General features: G+C 40.0%; 1 protein-coding gene and 1 long non-coding RNA gene across 3 annotated transcripts in view; both read left to right on the top strand.

The window, feature by feature from the left end:
• Positions 1 to 1,297: 1,297 nt before the first annotated feature.
• LOC103715396 (NAD(P)-linked oxidoreductase superfamily protein) overlaps positions 1,298 to 27,151 on the top strand; it is a 33,384-nt gene continuing 7,530 nt past the window's right edge. The window contains exons 1-3 of one of the 2 annotated variants that reach the window (XM_008803009.6): positions 1,298 to 1,706; positions 2,028 to 2,112; positions 3,048 to 3,164. In XM_008803009.6, the coding sequence (XP_008801231.3) occupies positions 1,397 to 1,706; positions 2,028 to 2,112; positions 3,048 to 3,164 (512 nt within the window). In that variant the 5' untranslated portion in view covers positions 1,298 to 1,396. The remainder of the gene's footprint in view (positions 1,707 to 2,027; positions 2,113 to 3,047; positions 3,165 to 27,151) is intronic. The other variant, XR_015971834.2, reaches the window with a different exon arrangement.
• LOC148700391 (uncharacterized) overlaps positions 3,171 to 27,151 on the top strand; it is a 28,108-nt gene continuing 4,127 nt past the window's right edge. Inside the window, exon 1 of the long non-coding RNA XR_016398030.1 lies at positions 3,171 to 27,151. This is a non-coding gene — a long non-coding RNA (uncharacterized LOC148700391).

Raw genomic sequence — 27,151 nt, 5'->3', positions numbered from 1 at the left:
GGGGAGGGGCCTCGCGTGCTTCTTTCCCAGGCAGCGGAAGGAGGCAGCGAGGCATCGGCAGTGGTCGGCGGAGGAGGAAGGCGAGAGGGGACTCGGGGGAGGGACACCGCCACACTGACACCGGGTGCGGGAGCCGGGAAGATTCTGGAAAAACCCAGAAGGAAGGAGAAGAAAAAAAAATAAAAAGAGAGGAGGTGGTCGGTGGAGGGAATGGGTTATTGGTTGGGCTCGTTTGGGCTCGTGAGCTGCTCGGGCTCGAGCTCGGGCTCGGGCTCGGATTTAAACGGGCCTCATTTTGGGCTCGGGCTCGGGCTCGTTTGACTAACGAGCCGAGCCCGAGCCGGGCTTTTACCGAGCCGGGCCTGAGCCGAGCCCGAGCAGCTCGGCCCGTTGACAGCCCTACCCCTATTCATCAAGTACTTATCTTAGTGACAATCACATTGGTGCATGCAGTGTAGGATATAATTTCTTGTTCGGAGCGAGGGCCGAGGAGACAAATAGGCCATAATGGGGTTTTGTTGAGAAGACAAAATAGAGATTATATCCCACACCGTACAATGCCAACCATCTGGTCTAGTTCTTATGGGCCAATCATCGAGACAAGCACATATTGAATGAGGCTCACAGTAGCCAGATCAGGTGATTGATGTGGTACGCAGATATGTGGTGCACATAGTGTAGAGTATAATTTCTTTCTCGAACATAATTACAAAAATTTCTTACCTTTGTGCATTGACCGGTCCATCTTAGTCCGACTCTACTACCATTCTAATTTTTTTTGCATATTTTTTTAAACGACAACCAATTGGCTAAACTAATAACCTGTCACAACTTTTTTCTGCATTGGAAAAGAATCGTGGGATGCCCAAGATGTGGCACATGAGCAAGCCTACTCGAGATTTATTAGTGGGTCTTAATTGGCTAAACCATTTAGAGTAAATTATAAAAAATCTCTTAAAATTAGGAATAAATTATACTTACATCTAATAGTTTGAAAAAACTACGTTTATTTTTTTAAAGTTTATTTTTATCCAATATTTTAATCATAATTTAACATGATATTAGTCAAACTATTAATCTTAAATAAGACCAAAATACCGTACTAGAAAAAAAAAGACTAAAATAATCTTAAATAACATGGCAACTATCAAAAGATATAAAAAATATATATGTGCATCCTCGTTTTTATTCAAGAATAATTACTAGCACCATTAATTTATTTAATTGGATGCAAGTGCAAACTTTACAAACGGCTTGATGCAATATAATACGCATAAATTTTATGGAGGTTTGTAATTTATTTATTTATTTTTTTAATGGCTGAGGGCCGAAGCGGGGCGCCAAATCTGTTTAATCTTATCCATTCCTCTCTCTTCCCCTCCTCCGCCGTGAAACGATGTCGGCTTTTTGTGCGGCCTACCACCCCTGCCTCCTCCTCTGCCGCAACCCCACAACGGCATCGCCGGCGACCGGTCGCCGGTGGCATAGGCGACCGGTTCGGTGTGCGACGGTGACGGAGGAGGAGAAGAGGAGCGCGCGGGTGGCGACTGTGAGTAATCGCAGCGACTCGCTGACGATATGCCGGGTGCTGAACGGGATGTGGCAGACGAGCGGCGGGTGGGGACGGATAGACCGCGACGCTGCCGTTGAGGCCATGCTCCGCCACGCCGACGCCGGCCTCACCACCTTCGACATGGCCGACCACTGTATACTGCTTTCCCCCTTTTTTCCAATTAGAAGTTCTGAAACCTTGATTCCTAATTCCGAAAGTCCCCATCTTTTCTTTTAATGACGCTGGCAACCGAAAAAATCTCAATTTTCACTAGGCATGTTTTATTCCTTAGTCTTCAGTGATTTTTTTTTCCCGTTCTTTTACAAAATTTGGATAGTAATATATATGGGGTGTTGAAATAATTGAATAGAATGGGAGATATGTTAACGAACAGTTCTACTCAATGTGCTTGTTGTGTGCATTCTACGGTGGAGATTGTAAGTGAAACTGAATTTTGAATGCTTTGGCTTTGCAGATGGGCCTGCGGAGGACTTGTATGGTATTTTCATCAACAGAGTTCGTCGAGAGCGCCCACCAGAGTTGCTTGAAGAAGTTAAGGGGTGAGTTGGAACTTGCATTCTCTCTGTTTATCATTTTTATGGAGATTAAAGTGTTATGAATTGAAGGAAACTTTGGAGTTAGTTAAATCACACCTACCAATTCATATTTGCACTATATAGCCAAATCATATAGAACCTACTTATAGCATAGTTCCGTTCCCCATCATATCTTGCCTGTTCACTCGCATAAAGATGTTTCTTAAGTTCTAAGCAATATCTGGATTGTTATACTCTATAATTGAATATGCTGAATGCTGAATGAGCTTGGATTACCAAAACATTATTTTCCAAATAACACTTTGCGCGAGTGCATGCATGCATCTAATTCGATATTGTCTCACCTGATTTTTAGTATGTATGTAAACTTTTATGGCCATGTTTGGTTGGGGAGAGTTGGACTTTGGAATGAAAATGAGAACGAGTGGCTTCCATTCCAGCTGTTTGGTTGGAGTAGTCCCATTTTCGTTCTGATTTTAGGAGGAAATGGGAATATGTCCCAATCCTCCAAAACCCAATCCCTACTTTTTCCTAGTATTCAAATCCCATTACCAGATATGGCCATTCCGACTCCAATTAAAATCCATTCCGATTCCAATTCTGATTCCGGTTGCGAACCAAACACACCCTAAGTATACTTATTGCTTTTTCAGTTTTTTGCTTCTTTTGTTTATTTCTAATTAAAATGGTGAGCTTGAAAGATATGTATTAAATAAAAAAGACTCTGCAATTATATGAGGTGTTGCTCACAGTCTCACACACAATCATGCAGCCATGCCTGGGCTGTTTGCACCATATCAAGTAATTTCTCATTATTCAATCTACTAATGCAATACCTAGTTGTTGTGGGTCTCCAAGAGATCTCATGCCCATGCATCAGCAGTAGATTCTTGCATGTTGACCATGTTTAGACTTACTTCAGAAATCATGTGCTGCAGTCTTACAAAGTGGGTGCCACCTCCAGTTAAGATGACGGGCAGCTATGTTCAGGAGAATATCAACATATCACGGAAGAGGATGGATATTGCTTCACTGGACATGCTTCAGTTTCATTGGTATTCTCTTGCACCTTTAGCATCTCATGCAGTTGAGAAGGACTGTTTTCAGTATTATGTGATATTTGGATGTGAATTGGTGCGTGATGACTTGTGTGCTTATGGAGAACAATCTCTTAAAGCAGAATCTAGATAGTTACCAGCCATCAATTTCTCTTCCCTTCTCTTTCATGGTCCATAAGGCTTGCTGTATAAACATGCATACAGAATTCTGCCACTTATATGCGAATTCAATTCACATTTTTATAGGTCCATAATTTGGTTTGCTCTATGCTACAAAACTATGCCATTATATGCATAGCTTCTTCTAATCTGCAATATATTTGGGCCAGCTAGTTCACTTGATATGGACCCAAAATCTGCTTTTCATGGTTTCCTTTCTTTTTAATATATGAATTATTTCCCAGGTTTCTCTTTCAACTGCTGAAAATGAGACAGTATGTTGTTGTGTATCCAAAGCATAGAGTGAATGATTATGTTAGGAATGTAACCAGATAGATGGTTTGCACTGAGGCAAGCCAATTCCAAATTGTGGTGAAGAACCAATGTTACTTGCTGTAGATGTTTTTGCAGGCTTCACATACATTGAATTAATGTAGCATGGATGCTTCAATTGCATCCTATGCGACAGATAAGATGCAAGTTCTAAACATTACATGCTTTGCTTGTTTTAATCAAAGTTTTATATGATTCACACACCATGTCGATGGTTGGTGCATAATTGTTGATATATGCACATCCTTCTCAGCATATGTGTGTATATATATATAATCTCCTCAATCTAGACAACTTTGGTAGTTATATTAGTGGTGATTAAATACGCTTTGAGCCTTATATAAATGTTTGGCTTTCATAAGCACTTCACACTGTGAATCCTCTACAAATTGAATTTTGTTCATGATAAAATTGATGAGTCGCATAATTGTTGATATATGCACATCCTTCTTGGTGGATATATATTATCTCCTCAATCTAGTCAACTTTGGTAGTTATATAATGGTAATTAAATATGCTTGGAGCCCCAAAAGTATATGTTTGGCTTTTATAAGCACCTCACACTATGAATCCTCTGCAAATTGAATTTTATTAGTGATAAAATCAATGAGAAAACACTTACTACAACATGTTAGAAATTTTCAAATACATAACAATGCCAAAATTGCTTTTCATAGTCAAGAAAATCTTAGAAAAAAAAAAAATATAAAAGAGTCTGGATTTTGTAAGTATCAATTAGATCTCTATGCACCATGGGTTCTCTTATGTATTGTTTGATTCATGCAAGGCTATATTAATTATACTAAGTCAACTTGTACTCCTGATGTCTGAAGGATGTGTTTTGACTATGTGGCCATAGTATTGTACGTCATGTGACATGGTCGGGTGCAAGAATTGCCGAACCGGTATCGGGTACCGTACTGGTCGGTGCCCGAACTGTTTTGGACCGGTACCGAACCAATCTACATAACACAGCACGCGCGGGCGTGCTGCCCATAGCGCGCGCGCCGCGCGCTGTGGCGAACTAGTGCAAACCGACCGGTTCGCACCGGTTTCTAGCTATATCGGATGCATCTAGTATTGGCCGGTTCCGGCCCGGCACCGTTAGGTTTTGGCCCCTATGGGGCCTGAACCATTTTCCACCACCGAACCGGACCGTTCGGTATGAACTGATAGCAACTTAGTACTTCATACCTAATAGCAATATCTATAACATAACTAACATGCTAATTTTATAACTAAGGTGGGAAGAAAGGTACCGATAGGTGACAGGCATTCTGGCTGATGACTGGTCCATATCGTGCTGAATTGCGACGTACTGGAACCATGGGGAGGGAGAAGGCCCAAGAGGAAAGCTAGGGTTTTGAGCTTTGTGGTGGGTGAATCGGCTAGTTCTCAAAAACCCTACCTAGGGTTTCCTTGAGTTTAGAGGGAGGGTGGAGTTGGGGGGGGAGGGAGTGAGGTGGGGAATTTACTGGAGGTGTTGGCGACGAGGCGAAGCGAATGAGACCCATCAAAGGTCTCGAGTTTCGAATGATTGAATGAACAGGTGGGGGAGATTGAATGAAGTGATCGAACCAATAGAGGGCTTACCTATTAGTTGGCGAGGGTGAGATGAGTGTGTTGTGTGGGCGAATGGGAGAGAGAGATCGAGAAGAAAACCTGAGTTGGTAAATGAATTTATAAGCCTAATTCGAATTTAGAGGCTGAACCGTGCCAGTAACTGACTGGTCTGGTTCAGCATGCCCTAGACTGACTGGTTTGGCATGGTTTAGCAATCCATGGTTATAACCATTATGTAGCTAGTTAGCTTGAAATCCCCATGCAACCTAACCATCAAACTCACCTTGCCCTATTCACATGGAGATGCATAACAATGGACCACCATTTTGGCCTACATGCGGTCTAATGACATTTAGTAGTTGGATGCAAGAAATGAAATTTAATCAAGGGATTGCATTCGCATATGTAGCCACATACACTGTATTTTAAAACACCACTATGTACCATGATAATCCATCTAACTTGTGCACATGCTTATCACTATATATGTGAGAACAAGTCTAGACCGGAAAGTAACTGTGATGAAGAAACAACAACAGTCCTAGTTCTGCTGATTTGATGCCACCCCATTTGGATCATGGGTTTTCCTTGTTTTATTTCCATGTTAGAAAATTTTTTAGGCATCAAACGAATCCAACAAGATGCTAGAGGCGTCTCCATTTAATGCACTTTTTAGTCTTGCTTATGACATCCTCATCTCTAGAACCAAGGTAGCGTGAGCCAACATTAAGTCCTGGCGGGATGCTGGCATCCTGATCGTCTCGTCACATTCTTGTGAAAAAATGGGACTGAGACGGTGTCGGGACTCCAAAACCCATCCATACGTGGAGAGACGAAAAAGAAAATAAAAAGAAAGGAAGGAAAAATGAAGAAAAGGAAAAAGTGAAAGGAAAGAAGAAGAAGAAGTAAAAGGAAAGAAGGAAAGGAAGGGAGAAGAAAAAAAAAAGGAAGGAAAGAAGGAAGAAAGGAATGAGAAAGAAGAAGAGAAAGGAAAAAAGAATTAAAGGGATAAGAAAATGAAAGAAAAAGGAAAGGAAAGAGAGGAAGGTAGAAAAGAAAAATGAAAGGAATGAAAGGAAGGTAGAGAAAAAAAGAAAGAAAGGAATGAAAGAAAGAAGAAAAAGAAAGAAAGGAATGAAAGAAAGAAGAAAAAGAAAGAAAGAAAGAAAGAAAGGAAAGAATAAGGGGAGAGAGATGGAGGATATTTACTAAGATGTATAATCAAGACAGCTGCCGGGATGGGGCAGGACAATGGGGCATCCTGTTCCATGGAGAAACTAGGACACCCTTGTCCCATGGGATTTAAACCCATGGTGTGAGCAATCTAAATACAGAGATGCATGGGTTAAATGTTAAATAAGTTAGTTTACATTGATTTGGAAGACATGGGAACATATTTGGACCCTTCTCCCTTCTTTCAATTGAATTTTCAATCTGGTGATAGGCTTTATTTCTTTTTAGGACATTTTCCTTGGCAGATTATTCTACCATCTAAGACAAATGAGATATGCTTTTCTGTATACATACGACAAATTTTTGTTGTCAAATAGATTTCATGACATGTTGCTCTACATTATGTTTCTATAATTTCTGGCTAAATCAATCACAAGAAATTAGTCCAATATATAGGTATAGGGCCACTAAAGAATATTAAAATGTTCTGTTGGTAGCTTTATTTCTGTTCTATTTACGTCCCTCTTATTCTCATCAATGATCATGCAATGTTTCTGTTGGGTGCATTGCTAGTTTATATTTCTGTTGCCATGAGATATATTGGCTGCTGCTGATCAATTGATCTCAATGAATTTTGGAATGGGTGAACTTGACAATATGAATCACTTGAGAAAAAAATGCATCTGTTTTGCGGCAGACCTATTACAAGATCAATTAGGATTAGCTCTTCTAATCATAATTAAAACATTTAATCTATGGAAGTATTGCCTAGCCTGGGCACTATTTAAACCTACCAGGATTTGCTGTGGCTCAGTGGTGGAGTTAGATTTCATCAAAAATCTTTTTCAAGCCTTGGCTATGCTGTAGAGCAAGAATTGTCTTTCGGCTTCTTTTATGTTTTTCTTTAAGGTGAGCGGGGAATGGTTTTGGGGAGAGGGGGCGAGGGGTGTCATGGAGATATTTGTGCTTGCTTTAGTTCTTCCTAATGCTCCTTGTGTCCGTCTCATGGTTTATGTTGGTGTTTCTAGAGGTTGCAAGTTTGCATGGAATGAAATAGTTTTCCATCAAATACATACAAAAAGGCCCTAAAGCAAAGTAATTGATGCTATATTGTGTATTTGTGCTTGTAATCAAAGAAACCCTTGTTTCATTCCACAAGAGATCAAGAGGGCACATATTGCAATACTCATTCTTAAAGATTGACTTATTAGAAGTTTGTCATCCAGATTCCATTCTTTGTTGAAGGGGCCTTTTTTGAATTATCTTGTTGCCAAGGATCTATATAAACCATCAAAAGGGAAAGAAGCTGAACCCTTGGAGATGGAGATAGGGAATGTGATGGAGATCATGGAGCCTTTTCAAGACTTACCAAAGGCGCTGACAAAGGATCAAAAGTCTTTGGATGAAAGATGAGTAGCTTTTAGTTGTCATTTGAGTCTCTAGTTATCATTAGGTATTGTTTTATGTTAGCAGTTGTGAGGGTTTGGACTTGTTTTAAACTTTATAGGGACTTTTATGTAAACTATTTTTTAAGTAGGGGACTTTCTTTTTTTTTTTTTGAAAAAAATTTGCCACTTATTCTTACGTAAAGTGGCTGGTCCTAAGATTTGCTCAGATGAATTTTACAATGAATAAAAGAATGCTGCCTTCTTCGCTGTTTTGTTTTCCTTCGTGTAAGACGAAGTGGGCATGAGGCCTCTAGGAGTTTGAGAAACTTGTATTTTCTCTGAGCTCTCACTATTTTTCTTCACCCCTTATTCTTTGAGCCTTTCTTGCTGAATATTCTTTCCTTCCCATTCATCTAGATGTCCAAAACCCTAACCTCAGGTTGTTAACATCTCTTATTGCAAACAACCACTGGTTGTGTTGTTAATGGCAGTTGTCTTCACCAGGTTGCTGTTGGCAAGGATGCGGAACTTGTTGGGAATTGTGTCCCAAAGCCAATTTTTTAATTGTAAGAAATTGGTGTATGTATATGTTTTATTAAAATGAATAAAAATTTATTCTGGCATTTTTCTATTCATCACAAGTGTTACATCTTCAAATTGAACTCCTGTGTATTGTGATGAAGTCCTTAGGACTAATTTAGTGGATAAAGGAGGTTTTATCATTTAGTTCTTAAACCAGTTCGCGACCAAATGATGAGCTGTCAATTAGACGATAGCTAGTCAAGTATAGGTCGTTGTGTGCTATTTAGTTGGTTGTCCTCTTAAACCAAGAAGTGTGGAGACACTGTATGGCATACAGGTGAGATGTAGGAGTACATCGTCACTAAACAGTGGCTCACCTGCGTAGCACTCCACTCTCAGGAGTTAGCTAGCAAAGCGTATGGGCATAAGTACCCCTTAGACCTGAGACTGTCACGGTGACTTGAAAGCAACTCAATGTACTTAGGCACTGGACGACCTGAATTTCTAATTCAGGGATCGGAAGGATGCTGGGTGCAGTCAAGTACTCGCGAAGTCTGTGTATGAGTCAAGATGGGATTGACCGCTTCAGATTATAGGAGTTGATGTCTCGTTGTATTTCGATTAAGTAAAACCTTGGCCAGGGTAAACCAAGTGATAGGTCGCTTGATTTGATTATTTGAAATACACTATGGATGACCGGACCCAGAGTTCGACAGTCCACTCTGAGCTTATCTTGAGCATCGATGGTCATAGGGATGAATTATGCAATAACCATACGTATAGGTTCTTGAATGTTGCTTTGCATATTCGACTTATCCGGACGTCGGGTACATTGCTAGATGGTCACCTCGATTAGTGCATGAAGTAGTCCATGTACTATCGGCTTAGTGTTCGAACCTATCGGGGTCACGCACATTAGTCGAGCTAAGTAGGAAGGTCTTGACCCAATTTAATTAAGAATTAAATTGTGGGTCATTTGGAATTTGGTTCTGTCTATGTTCAGCTAGCACTGAACATGAGGTACATGCTAAATTTCATGGATGAACAACTAATTAAGTCTGTATTTAGGATCAATCAAGTTTCATTTAATGTAATGGAACTTGATCAGGACTCAATTGTTGAGATTGGGTTTGATTGGGTCTTAATTAGAGTAATTGAGCTCGATCATGATTTAATTGGGATTTAATTTCGTATTTATTTTGATCTAAGTCGGACTTGGATCGAGCCGAGACTGGACCCAATTGAACCTCCCATGAGTCGGACTCATGTGGAATTTTTTTTGGTCAAAAATCATTCAATTGGGCCATCAATTTGGTTTAGAACCAAGTAGGCTAACCCAATTGATTGAACTGCTGACCCGATCCCAATTTAAATAACCCATGGACCTGTGGACCCTTAAGCTCCCATGGACCTTAAGCGTCCCCTATGAACCGCAATGGATAAAAGCTATGGACCCTTAAGAAGTGTCCTGTGAACCGCGATGAGAGAAACCCTGGGAGAAAACAGAGAATTTTCCGCCGATGCTTCAAAACCACGCCATGTCGCCATCCGGACTCCATTTGGATTGCCGTTTGGACTGGAATGTTCAGTTTTGAACCGGCTACATTCCAGTTCAATTTGATTTTTGAAATACGGCAGTTATCGGCATTAATCGCTGTTTTTTTCCCATGGTTGTTTTTGAAACAAACGTTATGAAATTCATTCATATTAGATAACGAATGAATACAATAATGCTCGGCCATTTACGCCTCTTAACTCCTCTCGGCATTGGCCTATTTGTAGGCCACCGTTTCCTCAAAGAAGAAGAAGAAGAGAATTTTTTTTCTTGGGAAGAAAACATCAGACAGAGAGAGGTAGTCTTGATTTAGCGAAGAAGAAGAAGAGAGAGGAAGAAGTTCTCTCTCTCTGGTGGTATGGAGTCCGGCTCAGATCCGGCGTTCTCTCCTGCCTTCCCTCTTCCTCTGTGATCAGGATCAAACTCAGGCGTTACTGCTCTCGGGCGTGCCGTGAAGAAACGGGAGAGAAAAGAAAATAGTGATTGCTGTTAGGGAAAAGGAAAAGAAAGAGAAGAAAAGAAAAGGGAATTTCTTTTCTTCTAGGGTCCCTTTTGCAAAAGATGTTTTGCACGAATATCAAAGTCATCCTACCTTCCTACGAAGCTCGACGTGCGTGCGAAGTAGAGGACCTGCAGATCCAGGCCTCGCAGAGCTACCTTCAGGGATTCAGATCCAGATCCGGCATACCTCATCCAACTTCTGCTACGGGATCGAGGTATGTTTTACATATTAGTATGTTTAATATTTATAATTGTTATAAATAAAAATTTTAAAACTGATTTTTCATGCCTGGCGTCCGATTTTATCAGACAACTCGGGAAATTCTCCCTTCAACTGGTATCAGAGCCAGGTTGGCTGATGGAATGGGTCTATAATATCTAGAATTATGCATGATTTAATTTTTAAATTTAGATTAGATCTAGATTTAATGATAAAATATCAATCTTGTGCTGAATTATAAAGTTGTCCTGCTATAAGATTAACCCCTTATAGTGAAAAGGTTGTCCTAGCACAAGATTGAGATTAATTTGTATCATAAAATAAATAGTTTATTTTTGTGAAATTATGCAGATGTTTATAAAATTTCAGTTTTAAATTTATTATGACCACAAAATTTAAATATAAATTGTTTGTATTTGGAATAAATTGACACCTTGAATCCATGATCATAATACATTTAATTAAGAATTAAATGTTGAATTTAAAATTTAAAATTTGAATTTCAATTAAAGATTTAAAATTCAAAATTTGAAATTTGAATTAAAATTTAAATTTGAACATGGGATTTGGGGCATGGGTTAGCACAATCAGATTAGTTGACTAGGTTAGACCTAATCATGAAATCAAATTGAAATGAACTAACTTAAGAAACATGATTTAATCTAATCAATAGTTGAACTAGACTAAATCAAGGTTTATAAAATGATCACACTCAGTAGTTGTAGTTTATCATATCCAAACATTTCAATTGGATCTGATTGTGGCTCAGTGGTCGAGCCCGAGTTCCCAAGGATAACCTAAATCAACTTGATAAATCAATTGGTGTCTAAGATAAGTCGGCATTTGATCATGGTTTTTAATTGGGGCTACCTCTTACCTGGCCAACATAGTTGGTGTCTAGAAAAGAGGTTAATGGCGTAACCCTCCCATGATCTCTCTTACCTGGCTAATTTGGTCGATCAAGTTTTGATTAAGGTACCTTGAGACTTGGCACTCACCCACGCCATTAAGAAAAATCAGTGTGACTGATTTAGGTGTTTAATAGACCAATAAGAGCTAGTCCTTTGTATGACTTGGTGAAGTCAGTGGGAGGATTTAGAATTATCGGTCAACGTCACATCAATTAAAATTCTCTAAATTATTAGGTCCTTAAAATGATAAAGTTATATAGATAACTAGATCATAGCCTTCCATTAAGGTGAATGATAATGGGTCCAATATTACAGTTGAACATGCAGGACACTTCCGTCTAGTGTTCCTCTGAATACTAGAATTATCCTTCATTATATGATAGCTTTTTGAGCTATCTAATTGTGATTAGGTTGGCCGAGTCTTCCTCGGGCCTGATCATACATTAGGTAGTGTCATCGAGTTAGTTCATTAATGGTTGGACCTAACCAGGATTTTTAGTGAAGGCCTTCGCCTACTGATTACCACCTGGGGCAAAATTGATTACTAGAAATTGTTTAGAGAAACAATTGGTAATGTACCTACTCTTAGATGCACATGGGTTGGCCGAGCCTTCCTCGGGCCCGTATGCAGTCTATGCGGATTTTAGTACCCACTAGGGAATTAAAGTAATTCCTCGAGTTAAAGGTAGAGGCTATTAATTCGATTAACATAGTGGGAGAAAACTTTAGACTAAAGTCCAAGTCTTTAGGATTAAATAAATCATATACTGATTAGTTGGGTTTTTTCTTTATTTTTCAGATATGGCTAACTCATTGTCCCTCCGAACACTATTAGACAATGATAAGCTTAATGGACCTAACTTCGATAGCTGGTATCGAAAGTTGAAAATAGTATTAGAGTATGAACGGATCTTGTATGTGATATCGGATCCTGCACCTGAGGAACGTGCAGCCAATGCACCACGTGCAATCAGAGATGCTTATCAGAAGTGGCTCAACGATCGTACTACAGTGCGCTGCATCATGAGGGCCTCGATGAATGACGAGTTTAGTCGTAAATTCGAGGAAGCGCAGCCAGTGAAAATCCTTCAAATGTTGAAGGAGTCTTTCGGCACACCTGATGATGTCGAACGACATAAGACCTCTTGCGCTATATTCAATGCCTGCATGAGGGAAGGGGCATCGGTGACCGATCATGTATTGTACATGGTTGAACAAATCGATCGCTTGAGTAAACTTGGCTTTCCTTTGCACGAGCAATTGGGAAAGGATGCCATTTTGAACTCACTTCCCAAGTCTTACCTGACCTTCCTTAGTCATTATAGAATGACTAAACTTGAAGTATCCTATCATGGTTTGCTAGGTTTACTGCAGACCTATGAGAAGGATCACCAACTCAAAAAGGAGTCAGTGAATGTGGTAGGTGGGACTTCTGCAGGACTTTCTTCCTTTAAGAAAGGAAAGAAGAAGAAGGTGCAGGAAGCTCGTGCTGGGGTCTCTAAGCCCAGCCAGACTAAGAAGCATAAAGCCGATAAGAGCAAGGCAGAGTGCTTCTTCTGTAAAAAGATGGGTCATTGGAAGCGGAACTGTTCGGCTTACATAGCGTCCCTTGATCCAAACAGGCTTAGGAAGAAAAAGCAGCAAACAGTTGCTGCATAAAGTAATTATATGATAACACCTTGTAATTTTTCTGTTTATGATTCTACTGCTTGGGTATTAGATACCGGAAGTCCAATTAATATTTGCAATTCGTTATAGGAATTTCAAGTTAGTAGAAGATTCATGAATGGCGAAAGATTCCTGAAGGTTGGAGATGGAAGATCAGTTCCAGTCCTAGCTTTAGGAGTCATTAAGCTTGTTTTTGAATCTAGAGTAGTCATATTAGATGATTGTCATTATTGTCCAGCATTTTTGATGAATATCATCTCTGTAGGCCTTTTGGCCAAAAATGGTTATTGTTTATCAATAAAAGAAAATTTTTGTGATATCATTTTGAATGGTATTAAAATTTTTTGTGGACAATTGACACATGACATTTATACTCTATCACTGCCTGTGAATGTAATGTACACTTCTAATAAACGTCCTAAGTTAGCTAATGTCAATGAAGCCTATTTATGGCATTGCCGACTAGGTCACATAAATAAAAACAGGATAAACAGGTTAGCCCAATAGGGCATTTTAGAAATCAATGATTGTGAATCGTTGTCAACTTGTGAATCCTGTCTTCTGGGTAAGATGATCAAGTCACCTTTTTCTGGAAAGGGTGAACGAGCCAGCAATGTTCTTGGCTTCATACATACTGACGTATGTGGACCTATGAATATAAGTGCCAAAGATGGTTATGCCTACTTCATAACCTTCACAGATGATCTATCCAGGTATGGATATGTCTATCTGATGAAGTATAAGTCGGAATTTATTTGAAATGTTCAAACGATTTTGTAATGAAGTAGAAAAACAGACTGGAAAGAGTATTTAGATCCTTCGGTCAGACCGAGGAGGAGAATACTTTTTCGGTGATTTCTTGACTTATCTAGAGGAGAATAGGATTCTCTCACAATGGACCCCTTCAGGAGCACCTCAGCACAATGGTGTATTTGAAAGGAGGAATCAAACTCTGTTAGACATGGTTCGATCCATGATGGGGTTTACTAGTTTGCCTCTTTCCTTTTGGGGTTATGCTTTAGAGTCTGCGTGTATAATACTAAATAAGATTTTAAGTAAGTCTGTTGAGAAGACTCTATATGAGATATGGACTGGGCGTAAGCCGACACTTTCATACCTTAGGGTTTGGGGATGTCCGGCTTATGTTAAACGTTCTCAAACTGACAAACTTGGTCCTAGGTCCGATAAGTGTTATTTTGTAGGGTACCCCAAGGAAACTAGGGGTTATTACTTCTACCTTCCTAATGAATAAAAGGTGTTCGTAGGACTTAAGGCAACCTTTTTGGAAAAGGAATTCCTTAGTAAAGGAATTGTTGACTCTAAGGTTGAACTTAGTGAAGTTCAGCAGGTGGAAGATTTAATACAATCTACTGAACCCACAGAACCGGATTCGATTAGATCAAACCCGGAGCCCAATGTAGAAGCACCATTAAGGCGATCAGGTAGAGTACCGCGTCAAGTGGACAGATACTATGGTTTCTTCCAAGATGCGGATCCCATTGAGCTCGATGAGAACAATGAGGATCCGATCACCTATATGGATGCTATGTAGAGGTCCGACTCTGAGTTATGGCTTAACGCCATGAGATCCGAAATGGAATCCATGGAAATTAATAGTGTATGAACACTAGTTGATCCACCCGAAGGGATAAAACCCATAGGGTGCAAATGGATCTTCAAAAGAAAGAGAGGTGCAGACGAAAAGGTGGAGACTTATAAAGCCCGTCTGGTTGCCAAGGGGTATCGTCAACGTTATGGTATCGACTATGACGAGATTTTTTTCCCTGTGGCAATGCTAAAATCTATTCGGATCATGCTTGCTATAGCGGCATATATGGATTATGAAATCTGGCAAATGGATGTGAAAACAGCTTTTCTAAATGGAGAGCTGGAAGAAGAGGTGCATATGATACAACCTGAGGGTTTTACATCCACAGACGAGTCTAAAGTATGTAAGCTACAAAAGTCTATTTATGGACTTAAGCAAGCTTCTCGAAGTTGGAACATACGTTTCGATAAAACTATCAAAACGTATGGCTTCGTTAAGGACGAAGAAGAACCTTGTATCTACAAGTGGGCTAACGGTTCAGTGATCCCATTCCTTGTCTTGTATGTGGATGGCATTCTCTTAATTGGGAATGACATTCCTGCATTACAAAATATGAAACTCTGGCTGTCATCACAGTTCTCTATGAACGATCTGGGAGAAGCATCTTACATCATAGGGATGAAGATCTATAGAGATAGATCTAAAAGGTTACTAGGATTGTCCCAAACCACATACACCGATACTATATTGAAGCGGTTCAACATGGAGAATTCCAAGAAGGGCTATCTTCCGATAGGCCAAGAAATTTCTCTCTAAGAAAGATTGTCCGATAACTTCCGAAGAGAGAGAGCGTATGAGTAGAATCCCATATGCTTCTGCAGTGGGATCTATCATGTACACCATGACATGTACGAGACCGGATGTTGCTTACTCATTAGCAGTAGTGAGTAGGTATCAGTCTGATCCGGATGAGAACCATTGGAAGGTGGTGAAAACTATCCTTAAGTATTTGAGAAATACTAAGGACCAATGGTTAATCTATGGAGAATCTGACTTAAAACTTGTGGGGTTTACAGACTCCAGTTTTCAGTCAGATCATGATGACAGTAAGAGTATGTCAGGATTTGTGTTTATCCTGAAGGGAGGAGCAGTCTGCTGGAACAGTTCTAAGCAGCATTCAGTAGCCGATTCCGTATGCGAAGCAGAATATGTTGCCGCATCAGATGCGGCAAAGAAAGCTGTTTGGATCAAGAAGTTTGTAAATCAACTTGGTGTTGCTCCCTCAATCAATGGTCCAGTTCTTTTGTATTGTGACAACATTGGAGCCATTGCACAAGCGAAGGAGCCAAAGTCTCACCACAGGACCAAGCACATTCTGCGTTGCTACCACCTTGTACGAGAGATCGTAGAATGAGGTGACGTCAATCTTCAGAAGATCGATGGAAAGGAAAACCTAGCTGACCCATTCACTAAAGCCCTTTCTGTAAAGGAGTTCGATTATCACAAATCGAAGATGGATATAAGATACTGTACAAATTAGCTTTAGTCCAAGTGGGAGTTGGAAATTGTGTCCCAAAGCCAATTTTTTAATTATAAAAAATTGGTGTATGTATATGTTTTATTAAAATGAATAAAAATTTATTCTAGCATTTTTCTATTCATCACAAGTGTTACATCTTCAAATTGAACTCCTGTGTATTGTGATGAAGTCCTTAGGACTAATTTAGTGGATAAAGGAGGTTTTATCATTTAGTCCTTAAACCAGTTCGCGACCAAATGATGAGCTGTAAATTGGACGATAGCCATGTCAAGTATAGGTCGTTGTGTGCCATTTAGTTGGTTGTCCTCTTAAACCAAGGAGTGTGGAGACACTGTATGGCATACAGGTGAGATGTAGGAGTACATTGTCACTAAACAATGACTCACCTGCGTAACACTCCACTGTCGGGAGTTAGCTAGCAAAGCGTATGGGCATAAGTACCCCTTAGACCTGAGACTGTCACGGTGACTTGAAAGCAACTCACTGTACTTAGGCACTGGACGACCTGAATTTCTAATTCAGGGATCGGAAGGATGCTGGGTGCAGTCAAGTACTCGCGAAGTCTGTGTATAAGTCAAGATGGGATTGACCGCTCCAGATTATAGGAGTTGATGTCTCGCTGTATTTCAATTCAGTAAAACCTTGGCCAGGGTAAACCAAGTGATAGGTCACTTGATTTGATTATTTGAAATACACTATGGATGACCAGACCCAGAGTTCAACAGTCCACTCTGAGCTTATCTTGAGCATCGATGGTCATAGGGATGAATTATGCAATAACCATACGTCTAGGTTCTTAAATGTTGTTTTGCATATTCGACCTATCCGGACGTCGGGTATCATTGCTAGATGGTTACCTCGATTAGTGTATAGAGTAGTCCATGTACTACCGGCTTAGTGTTCGAACCTATCGGAGCAGCATATTAGTCAAGCTAAGTAGGAAGGTCTTGATCCAATTTAATTAAGAATTAAATTGTGGTTCATTTGGAATTTGGTTTTGTCTATGTTCAGCTAGCACTGAACATGAGGTACATGCTAAATTTCATGGATGAACAACTAATTAAGTCTGTATTCAGGATCAATCAAGTTTCATTTAATGTAATGGAACTTGATCAAGACTCAATTGTTGAGATTGGGTTTGATTGGGTCTCAATTAGAGTAATTGGGCTCGATCATGATTTAATTGAGATTTAATTTTGTATTTGTTTTGATCTAAGTCGGACTTGGATCGAGCCGAGACTGGACCAAATTGAACCTCCCATGAGTCGGACTCAGGTGGAATTTTTTTTGGTCAAAAATCATTCAATTTGGCCATCAATTTGGTTTAGAACCAAATAGGCTAACCCAATTGATTGAACTGCTGACCCAATTCCAATTTAAATAACCCATGGACCCTTAAGCTCCCATGGACCCTTAAGCATCCCCTATGAGCCCGCGATGGATAAAAGCTATGGACCCTTAAGAAGTGTCTTGTGAGCCGTGATGAGAGAAACCCAGGGAGAAAACAGAGGACTTTTCGCTGATGCTTCAAAGCCACCCCATGTCTCCATTCGGACTCCATTTGGATTGCCGTTTGGACTGGAATGTCCGGTTTTGAACCGGCTACATTACAGTTCAATTTGATTTTTGAAATACGGCAGTTATCAGCATTAATCGCTCTTTTTCCCCCACGGTTGTTTTTGAAACAAACGTTATGAAATTCATTCATATTAGATAATGAATGAATACAATAACGCTCGGCCATTTACGCCTCTTAACTCCTCTTCGCATTGGCCTATTTGTAGGCCACGGTTTCCTCAAAGAAGAAGAAGAGAGAATTTTTTTTCTTGGGATGAAAACGTCAGACAGAGAGAGGTAGTCTTGATTCAGTGAAGAAGAAGAGAGAGGAAGATGTTCTCTCTCTCTGGTGGTATGGAGTCCGGCCTAGATCCGGCGTTCTCTCCTGCCTTCCCTCTTCCTCTGTGATTGGGATCAAACTCAGGCGTCACTGCTCTCGGGCGTGCCTTGAAGAAACGGGAGAGAAAAGAAAACAGTGATTTGCTGTTAGGGAAAAGGAAAAGAAAGAGAAGAAAAGAAAAGGGAATTTCTTTTCTTCTAGGGTCCCTTTTGCAAAAGGTGTTTTGCACGAATATCAAAGTCCTCCTACCTTCCTATGAAGCTCGACGTGTGTGCGAAGTAGAGGGCCTGCAGATCCAGGCCTCGCAGAGCTACCTTCAGGGATCCAGATCCATATCCGGCATACCTTATCCAACTTCCGCTGCAGGATCGAGGTATGTTTTACATATTAGTATGTTTAATACTTATAATTATTATAAATAAAAATTTTAAAATTAATTTTTCATGCCTGGCGTCCGATTTTATTGGACAACTCGGGAAATTCTCCCTTCAACAGAACTGTTTTGACCGCCCGGTTTGGGGCATATTGAGCCATGCCGGCGGCGGACTGAGATGGTACCGGCATTCAAAATGGAAAACCAGCGGGTGAGGAGAGAGGGAGAAGGAAAGAGAGTAAAAGAGAGAGAGGAGGGGAGGAAGGGAGAGGGAGAGGGAGGGAGGGCCGCCCGAGGCCTCTGGAGGCTTTCGAAGGGCGCTAAAGTGGCCCTGAAGGGCCAGAGCAGGAGCTCCGCCCTCTGAACTCCTGTTTCGTTCGAAATAAGGGTTTGTCAGGGTTTCTTTTTTATTTTAAAAATTTTAAGTGAAGTCTGCAAGAGGTTTGCCAACCTCCTTTTTTATTTTAAAAATTTTAAGTGAAGTCGGCAAGAGGTTTGGCAACTTCACTTAAAATTTTCAAAATAAAAAAAACCCAAATTTTAGGTAAAGTCGGCAAATTCCTTGCCAACTTCACTTCAAATTTTCAAAATAAAAAAGAATTCCCAACAAACCCCTACTTCGAACGAAGTAGGGGTCCGGAGGGTAGAGCCCCTGCTCTGGCCCTTCGGGGCTCCTCCGGTGTCCTCTGGCGCCCTTCAGCAACCTTCCCTCCCTCTTCCTCTCCTTCCCTCCCTCTCTTTTTCTCTCTTTTCTTCTCCCTCTCCCGCTCCCTCCTCTCTGCCGTGTCGGTACGGGCCCGACATGGACCACACCGGGGTGTACTGAACCATGCCGCTGGCTGACTGGTATGGGCTCCGATACCGGCATGGTAGATCTTGGTTGTTGGCCTGTCTATATACCTAAAAATAGGCTTGATCTGGTCCAGAAACAGCCAATACCAGCCACTTTGCAGATTTGCGTTGTTTCCCTTTGGGTTTAACCTTTTCTTTGATCCCCATTAAAGACTCCCTTATTCTATCCAAACATAAAGCCCTAATGACCTTGGGTAATCTGAAGAGTACTTTTTCAGGCTTGTTACAACTTGCTGTTATCCCACCATCATAGACTTTGAATACTGGTAACATACCTTATACCATTTTTCAATCAAAAGGGCATGGTATATGGTACTAGTACTGGCGGCAAGGTCGGTAAAACTGGTACCGGGTACCTACCATTTCTTCGGTGGCACGAGTCAGTATGGGCCGTGCTAGGCTTATACCGACGGAGGAGATGACATGCAGATCGTGGGAGAGAGGAAAAGAGAAAGAGAGAAGGGAGAGAGGGAGGGAGAGGAAGGGCGGCTGGCGGAGGGCTAACAGATGCCGGCGAAGGACTGGCGGAGGTCGATCGAGGCCGCAAGAAATGAGGCCGCGGCCGGTTCCTCTATTTCGAACGAAACAGGGGTCCGGCCATGACCTTAAAAAATTTTGCGATTTTTAAGTGAAGTCAGCAAGCGATTTTTAAGTGGAGGGTGGAGCCTCTGCTCTGGCTCTCCGGCGCCCTTCGACGCCCCTCTGGCACCCTCCGAAGGTCTCTGGCGGCGCTTCCTGCCTCTCCTTTCCTCCCCTTCTCTCTTTTTTCCTCTCTTTTGTTCTCCCTCTTCTGCTCTCGTGCCCTTTTCTGCTATGTCGGTACGGGCCCGACACAGAATGACATGGGGGCGTACCAAACTGTGCCACCGGCCGATCGGTACGGGCTCCTATACTGGCACGACAGACCTTGTTACAATACTTTCTAGTTGCTTATTTTGATTTTCGGCCTTAATAAGCTTCCGTTGCATAGGTGTCTACACAAAAGCTAACTAATGGTAGAAGGGATGTTGTTGCTTGGGATCTGATGGTGGCTAGTTGCCATCGGCTATAGCTTGCTTCAAGATCTGCAATGGTTGCCGACAGTGGTCTAATGTCGACTAGCTTCTAAAAATAAACAAGTTGTCCAATCTGAATCTTACAGTATGTTGGTTGCCATTTGATGTGATTTGCTTAGAGATGCATGCATTGACCTGTTGCAATTAGTTGATGGCCCATGGAAACAAGATGCCGCCGGCAATTGAAGCTTTAGCCATGTTAGTAGGCTGGACCTATTTTAGGTTGTGTGTATGGGGTGTGGAATGTCTGTGAGTGATTGACAAGCTAGGATGCAAATGCTGCTGAGATAACCCTAGGGAACCCGAACAAGCCCTCAAACCACCTTGATGAAATAAGTGAATTTCTAACACACTCACAACTCAAGCAAGAAATTAAGCAGATCTCAAAAGCAACTAGGAATTCGAAACTAAGCAGGACTTGGAAAGCAAATTGTATTTCAAAATAATCATTTTTATTTTTAGTTTTTTTGAAAATGGTGATGAGTCCTAATTCAATTGGGAATCCTACTTCAACTAGGAGCCCCAAGTCAAACTAGGTATTCTAAAGCAAATAGGAATTAAATAATAATTTGAAAAGATCTAGAAATTCTAACTTAACCAAGAAAGAATTTGCTTTGTTATGAAATTTGTGAAATCAGATTTGGAGTCCAAGTTGAAAATCAACTTTTTTTGACGTTATTTATAAATCCTAAACTAGAAAAAATAGATCGTTTCATGTAGTATGCTAAATGGGAACGATGCAAGGAACCCAATGGGTATCCTTAGCCTCCACTAGATCAAAGTAGCACATCAAAAAGCAAGAACTAAAACCAAAATAGTAACTAGAAGTAAATAAGATTAAACTAAAAGCATGAATTATTAGGAAAAGAACTAGAAAATAACTAAAAGGTAAAATTTGAAGAGAAAACTGGAACTAAAAGAGAAACTAAGATTAAAGGGATAACTAGAAAGCCTCACACCTTTGTTGTTGGACACTTGAACCTTCAGCCTCGCATCTTTGGTCTTTAAAAGGACCCGATAGAATATTCTAGGCCTCTCACCAGTATGCTCTCTTCAACCATGGCCTCATAGCATGGGCTCTTGTGCAACCTCACACCACACAAGAATTGAGATGAATCTCAAAAAAAACTTTACTTAATTTGCTGTGTTTTATTGAAAATTGAATACAATTGGGCTTTTTTAGAGGAGAGATTTTCTAAATCCAATGGCGTAATTCTCGTTTAATACAGTTTGCCTTAAAAATAAAGAGATAATATCCACTTATAGAGGTAAAATAATTTTCTAAGCTCTTTGGGCTTCTAACTCATCTAATATGACTTTGTGGAAGTAAAAAACAAGGAAACTTTGGTAAAAGTAAAGGAAAAATCATTCTTAATTGTGGAATGGCATTTTCTTATATATCTGGACCTTCGTCAGCATTGACATGTCTTCGATAAATTGTCTAGACCTCTCTCACCTGACCTTTGTTTTAGATGATTCAAGTTGTGATGGAAAGCTAACTTGATATTGCATGCAATGGAAGTGATCTCATACGGGAATTTTATCGTATTGGCAAAGTTCTCTTGGACTGATATGCATTGGATTGCTCTTCTCAATTTGGCTTAATACAAAAATTGGATTTTAAGTTTATTAGGCATCTGCAAGTCAAGTATCACCTTGTATGGTGATCGTTTGGTGTATCCCATGATGCTAGTAGATCTTAGCACGGATCCAAGGAACTGGCCTTCAAACTTTTTTAAACATAGGTTTCACTGTAGCCATGCGATTCTCTTGAGTTTCGTTGAACTTTTGCTAACATGTGACCTCTAGAAGACCTCTTTCTGCATATATATAAATCCTTCTTAGTTCCAATATCACCCCAGGTTGGAATGCTGCAAGTATGGGGTCCTCCATCTGCATCACTGAATTTAAGCATTGTATTTTTTTTAAGGGTCATATGATACGTTCATTGCTTTACTGCTTTATGTAGGTGATATGTTCACTGTCAACAATGATCTAAAAGATAACAAGTATCTAAAGATTGATATGTCTAAGCACTTTTGCTGCAAATGTTGGACCCAGTTTGTTTCGGGAAAAAAAAAACAGCTAAGAAGGTTTTTAGCATACACATTCAAAGAGGTAGCAAGCATGGTTTGGTCTCAGTCTGAGTGCACATCTGAAATTCTTGAAAGTTTTGGCATGCATAAGTATAATCCTATTCAGCATTTCAGTCTGAGTGCACATCTGAAATTCTTGAAAGTTTTGGCATGCATAAGTATAATCCTATTCAGCATTACTCAGAAACTTCAATTGTCCAGAAGAAATTCTCCAAAGGGTGAGATTTGAAGAAAGAAATGAGGAATGTTCCCTCCCCTCAAAAACGGAATGAGGAATGTTCCCTATATTTCTACTGTGGTAGCTTGATGTATGACACAATTTGTACAAGATCAAACATATGCAGTTTGAGTTGTTTCAAGATGAAAGGGTGATCTAGGACAAGAACATCAGCATAGAGTGAAATGAATCCAGTATTTGAAGGGGACACTGAGTTTATGCTTGTTATTTGGAGGTTTTTTGTTGGAGGTTGTGGTTTTGTTGATGCAATACTGGTTGCAAAGAACCACACTCCACTACTGGGTATATTTTAATAATTTGTGCTGCTGCAGTTAGCTTTATGAGAAAGTTTCAAGACATAGCTGGCTTATCATCTATAGAAGAACAGCATATTTGCATTGATGGAAGCAGAAAATGAGATGGTTTGCATAAGGATATCTCTTGGTCAGCTTGGAGTGGACTAAAGAAGCATTGTGTGCATTGTGTTTGCTAAAGCAAAAACCATCAATGCAGCTTATCACTCTAAAAGCATATAGATATCTAATATCCCTTTATTCAATTAGATTTGGAATGCTGTCACGTGTAAGCAGTCAAGTTTCGAGCTAAGAAAAACCTTATGTTGACAAAAAGTTTTTTCGTGCTAAAAAGAATTACATGTGCAGGAGGCTTTCTTATTAATAGAAACATAGCATAGGTGAATGTAAAATAATGCATGAAGAATGATAATTGAGTAATTGATAGTTGGAAATTTGTTTTCAAGTGGGAGATTGTTGCATTATTCCACATGAATGCTGAAATCCCCTTACCTCTCCTTTTACTTGGTCACTTATGCATGTTTATTCTAAGCAGTTGGATCATGAGTTGATGTAAGGGCTGCTATTGGGTTTAACTTACAAGGTTGAAATGTTTATTCTAAGCAGTTGGAGTGATGTAAATTCTGCTATAGGCTTTAACTTACAAGGCTTCATATGAGAATGAGAGAGAGAGGGAGAGAGAGAGAGAGAAGAGGGCTTCTATTCTTCTAGAATTTTAGTGTATTTTGACTTTCTTGAAGAAGATCCCATCATTCTTAAGGCCTGTTGTTATCCTCTTTCGCCAAGTAAAGAGATTCCAAAAAAGTTGTATACATCTTCCATAAATTTCAATATCCTTGTGGTGAATGGACCTAACTTTGTTTTGTTCTTATGAAGGTGCCAACTGATTCTGTTGGTAAAGTCACTGATTGTTTGGTACGAGTGAACTAGGTTTGAACCCACCTCAAAACTGATTTCGGTTGAGTTCTTTCGATCATAGTTCTAGAAAAAAGGGAAATAAAGAAAAAAAAGAAAAAGAAAAAGAAAAAGAAAAAAGAAAAAGAAAAAAGGTCTCTATTGTCTTTAATGGAATAGGCTGTGGATTTGGCTAGATGTAAATACTTGCTCTTACTTGTGGCTCATGCACAAGGAGCAAGGATTGCAACTTGAAAGTTTGTCTGAAATGAAATAGAAGTCCATCAAATGCATGCTAAAAGGCCCCAAAAGGAATTCGTGAATGCTTTATTATGCATTTCTGCTTTTACTTAAGGAATGCTAGCCTCAATGGGGCCCCTTATCTTTTGTTTGTATTGTCTGATTGTACCATCACCACTTTGGTGGGTTTTTGTTAGTGCTAACTTGTGAAGAGGTATAAAGAGAGTACGCTGCTCCATGTGCTCTATTGGCTGCTATAAGATTTGGATCATTTTTCTTACATTTTTGGAATTGATTTGTGAGGCATCTTTGTTCTGTCTACCTACATTTTTCTTTAAACAAGGAAATGGTAGAGGTGGCGAACCAAGGTTAGCCAAATTGGTACCAGGACCTTTACCGGTTGGCTACCAATTTGGTACTATACCGACACAGTATGTAGTGGTGTGCCAGTTTCGAACCAGCATGCCATATTTTTTTCAATTTTTTAAATCTTTAATGAAAAGTGATCAATTGTTTTTTGGTTTTTTGAATGATTTTATGTCTAATTTGATGTTTCTTGATGTTTCTATTACCTCTGTACATCTTAAATGATTTTTCTACATTACCGTGGCATTGTTCTAAAACATTGCAACTTTGGGCAGGCAAAAATGGGCAAATCTATGCAATTGGGTTTGCTACCCCCAGCTTTTTGCATTAGCGTTAGGCGAAAACCAAAATGCAAAGAAAGAAGCTAACGACTCTGGCATCACATGTGAGGAGAAGCAATATGAAATATCCTAAAATCAATTTGTGAGATACAAAACATACAATAGTACAATCAATTATATATATCTAAAGTACAATATATATACTGGCATTTAGAATCTCGTTGAGTGGCGATGCTTCTTAGAGATATCTGGATCATTAGCATAATCAAGAGGCACATCAGCCCATTTCTCTAACCAAACGGCATTGTAGTCTTGTACACTCATCCCATAAGATACGTGCTCGGGTTATAATCAGTCTCAGATCTCTTGTTAAAGCTCTAGCTCTAAGAGGTATTCTTTGGCTGATAATATGGCTGATAAAGCTCTGACTCTTCCACTCTCCCCATTTGGGCTGTAACTGCCTTTTCTTTTATTTCAGGCTGCATTGAGCATCTACTTTCTTTTCCTTGGTGCCCTTCTTTACTTGACTATGCTAGGAGGATGGATGTTGCCCTCTTGACTGAGTCAACTGGGTAGCATGATGGCCTCATCTCTCAATCATATCTCTAGGAGGATTTCTTGGATGTGGAGTCGTATGATGATCGGCTTCCTAGTAACCCGTATGGCTATGGCTGATCAGTTGAAAGCATGCATGGAATATTGCGATCTGCCTATTGCTCTGCATCCACCATAGCTTTGCTAGCTATGAAACTAGCCGGTTGTAGAAGTGATCCTAGTTTATCAAGCTCTGGCTCCTGCTGCTGGCCTGCAAGCCATTCGATCATAGGATCATCCTTATCTTAAACAAAAGCGTTATAGATTGGATCCGCATACTTCAGTTGTACTTCCTCTTGAATGTACTTTAACCTCAATCTCATATTATAGTGAACATATACGAGATTATTAAGGTCCCTCTGTGTTAGACGGTCCCGTTGCTTGCTGTGGATAAGGACAAAGGTTGACCAAAATGAATCTACTATTTAGCTGCAAAAATATTGAAGAAAATTATGTAAGATAGTATTATATTAATAACCATAAAATGTTAAGTACTAGTTATCGTTGATATCTAATATACTTGGATTCATGCTTTTCTTGCTTATGATAGTTGTCGAGACTCCAAAGCTGTCAATGCCCTCCCTAAATATTTTCGTCTGTGAAAATATGTGTTATAATATGTTAATGTTGAAGACACGAGTTAACTTATGCATGCCACTTAAGTTAACTTACCTCTTGTAGACATAGGGCTGCGACTTCGAGATTAGGCTCCATTTTGTAGATCACATTATTTAGGGCAGCCAGAAGTTTTCTGTCCATATCGATCCCAGGTAAGATATATTGGAATCTCGAGTTTATATAGTAATTTGCAGATAGAGTTTGTAATTGTTTTAGTAAAATTGTACAAGTGCAATAATCAAATTTTCAATATTCTTGCCTACTTGCTAGATGCAAGTCCTTACCTATCTTATAGTCCCACCACTGCTTAATGATGTTCATATACTTTTATGCATGCTTCAGATCTGCTTTTTTGATTTAATTCTTTGCCCTCTCCATCATATGATATAGGAAGTCCATCTAAGGGTACCTCTTGCTATTCACGGTCTGAAGCACTTTGTATAATGGTTTGATAGCCTTTACTATCTTCGCGGCCTGCTGCCTGAAAATCTGTCTCACAACAAGTTCTTCTCATGGCTTCCCTTCGTGTCAGCTCTCACAAATCTGCTTTTCTGCTACTCGACACTGACAAATATCTGACACATGCCTGTTTTTCTCTCAATGAGGCTATCAAGTGCAATACAGTTAGCGGCAAACCGTGTCACATTTGGTTTCAAGATCCCTTACCCTACGTACCTCCTTATTAGTGATAGGACCTTTGTGTGGTCATAAATAAATTTGGTGATGGACTGAGTTGTCTCCACTATCTGCTACATCCTACGAATCTTCTTAATCTTCATCAACATGAGGTAGATACAATATGTAGCACATGTGGTCTAGAAAATATGTGACTGCCGTTCCATTAAGATCTTCCTGGTGGCATTATACTATGTTCAATTATCAAGGATGACCTACATGACATTCTCCTCTCCTACCCGATCAATTACCTTCTCCATCAATCTGAAGATGTATATGGCATCATGCACCTGATTGGAAGCATCAATTGACTTTTGGAAGAAAGTCTTCGTGTTACAGTATGCAAGAAGTTGATGATCTTCTGCTTGGTAGAACCGGTTCAACCATCACACATCATCGTCAGTCCATATGTGGGCCACTTGCTGATGAG

This window comes from Phoenix dactylifera, chromosome 12, assembly GCF_051530095.1.
Source record: "Phoenix dactylifera cultivar Ajwa chromosome 12, Ajwa_hap1_PhDact_Kaust_v1.1, whole genome shotgun sequence".
Classification (NCBI taxonomy): Eukaryota; Viridiplantae; Streptophyta; class Magnoliopsida; order Arecales; family Arecaceae; genus Phoenix; species Phoenix dactylifera.
Note: the sequence above shows the minus strand (reverse complement) of the source record. Positions and strands in the feature narration are given on the sequence as shown.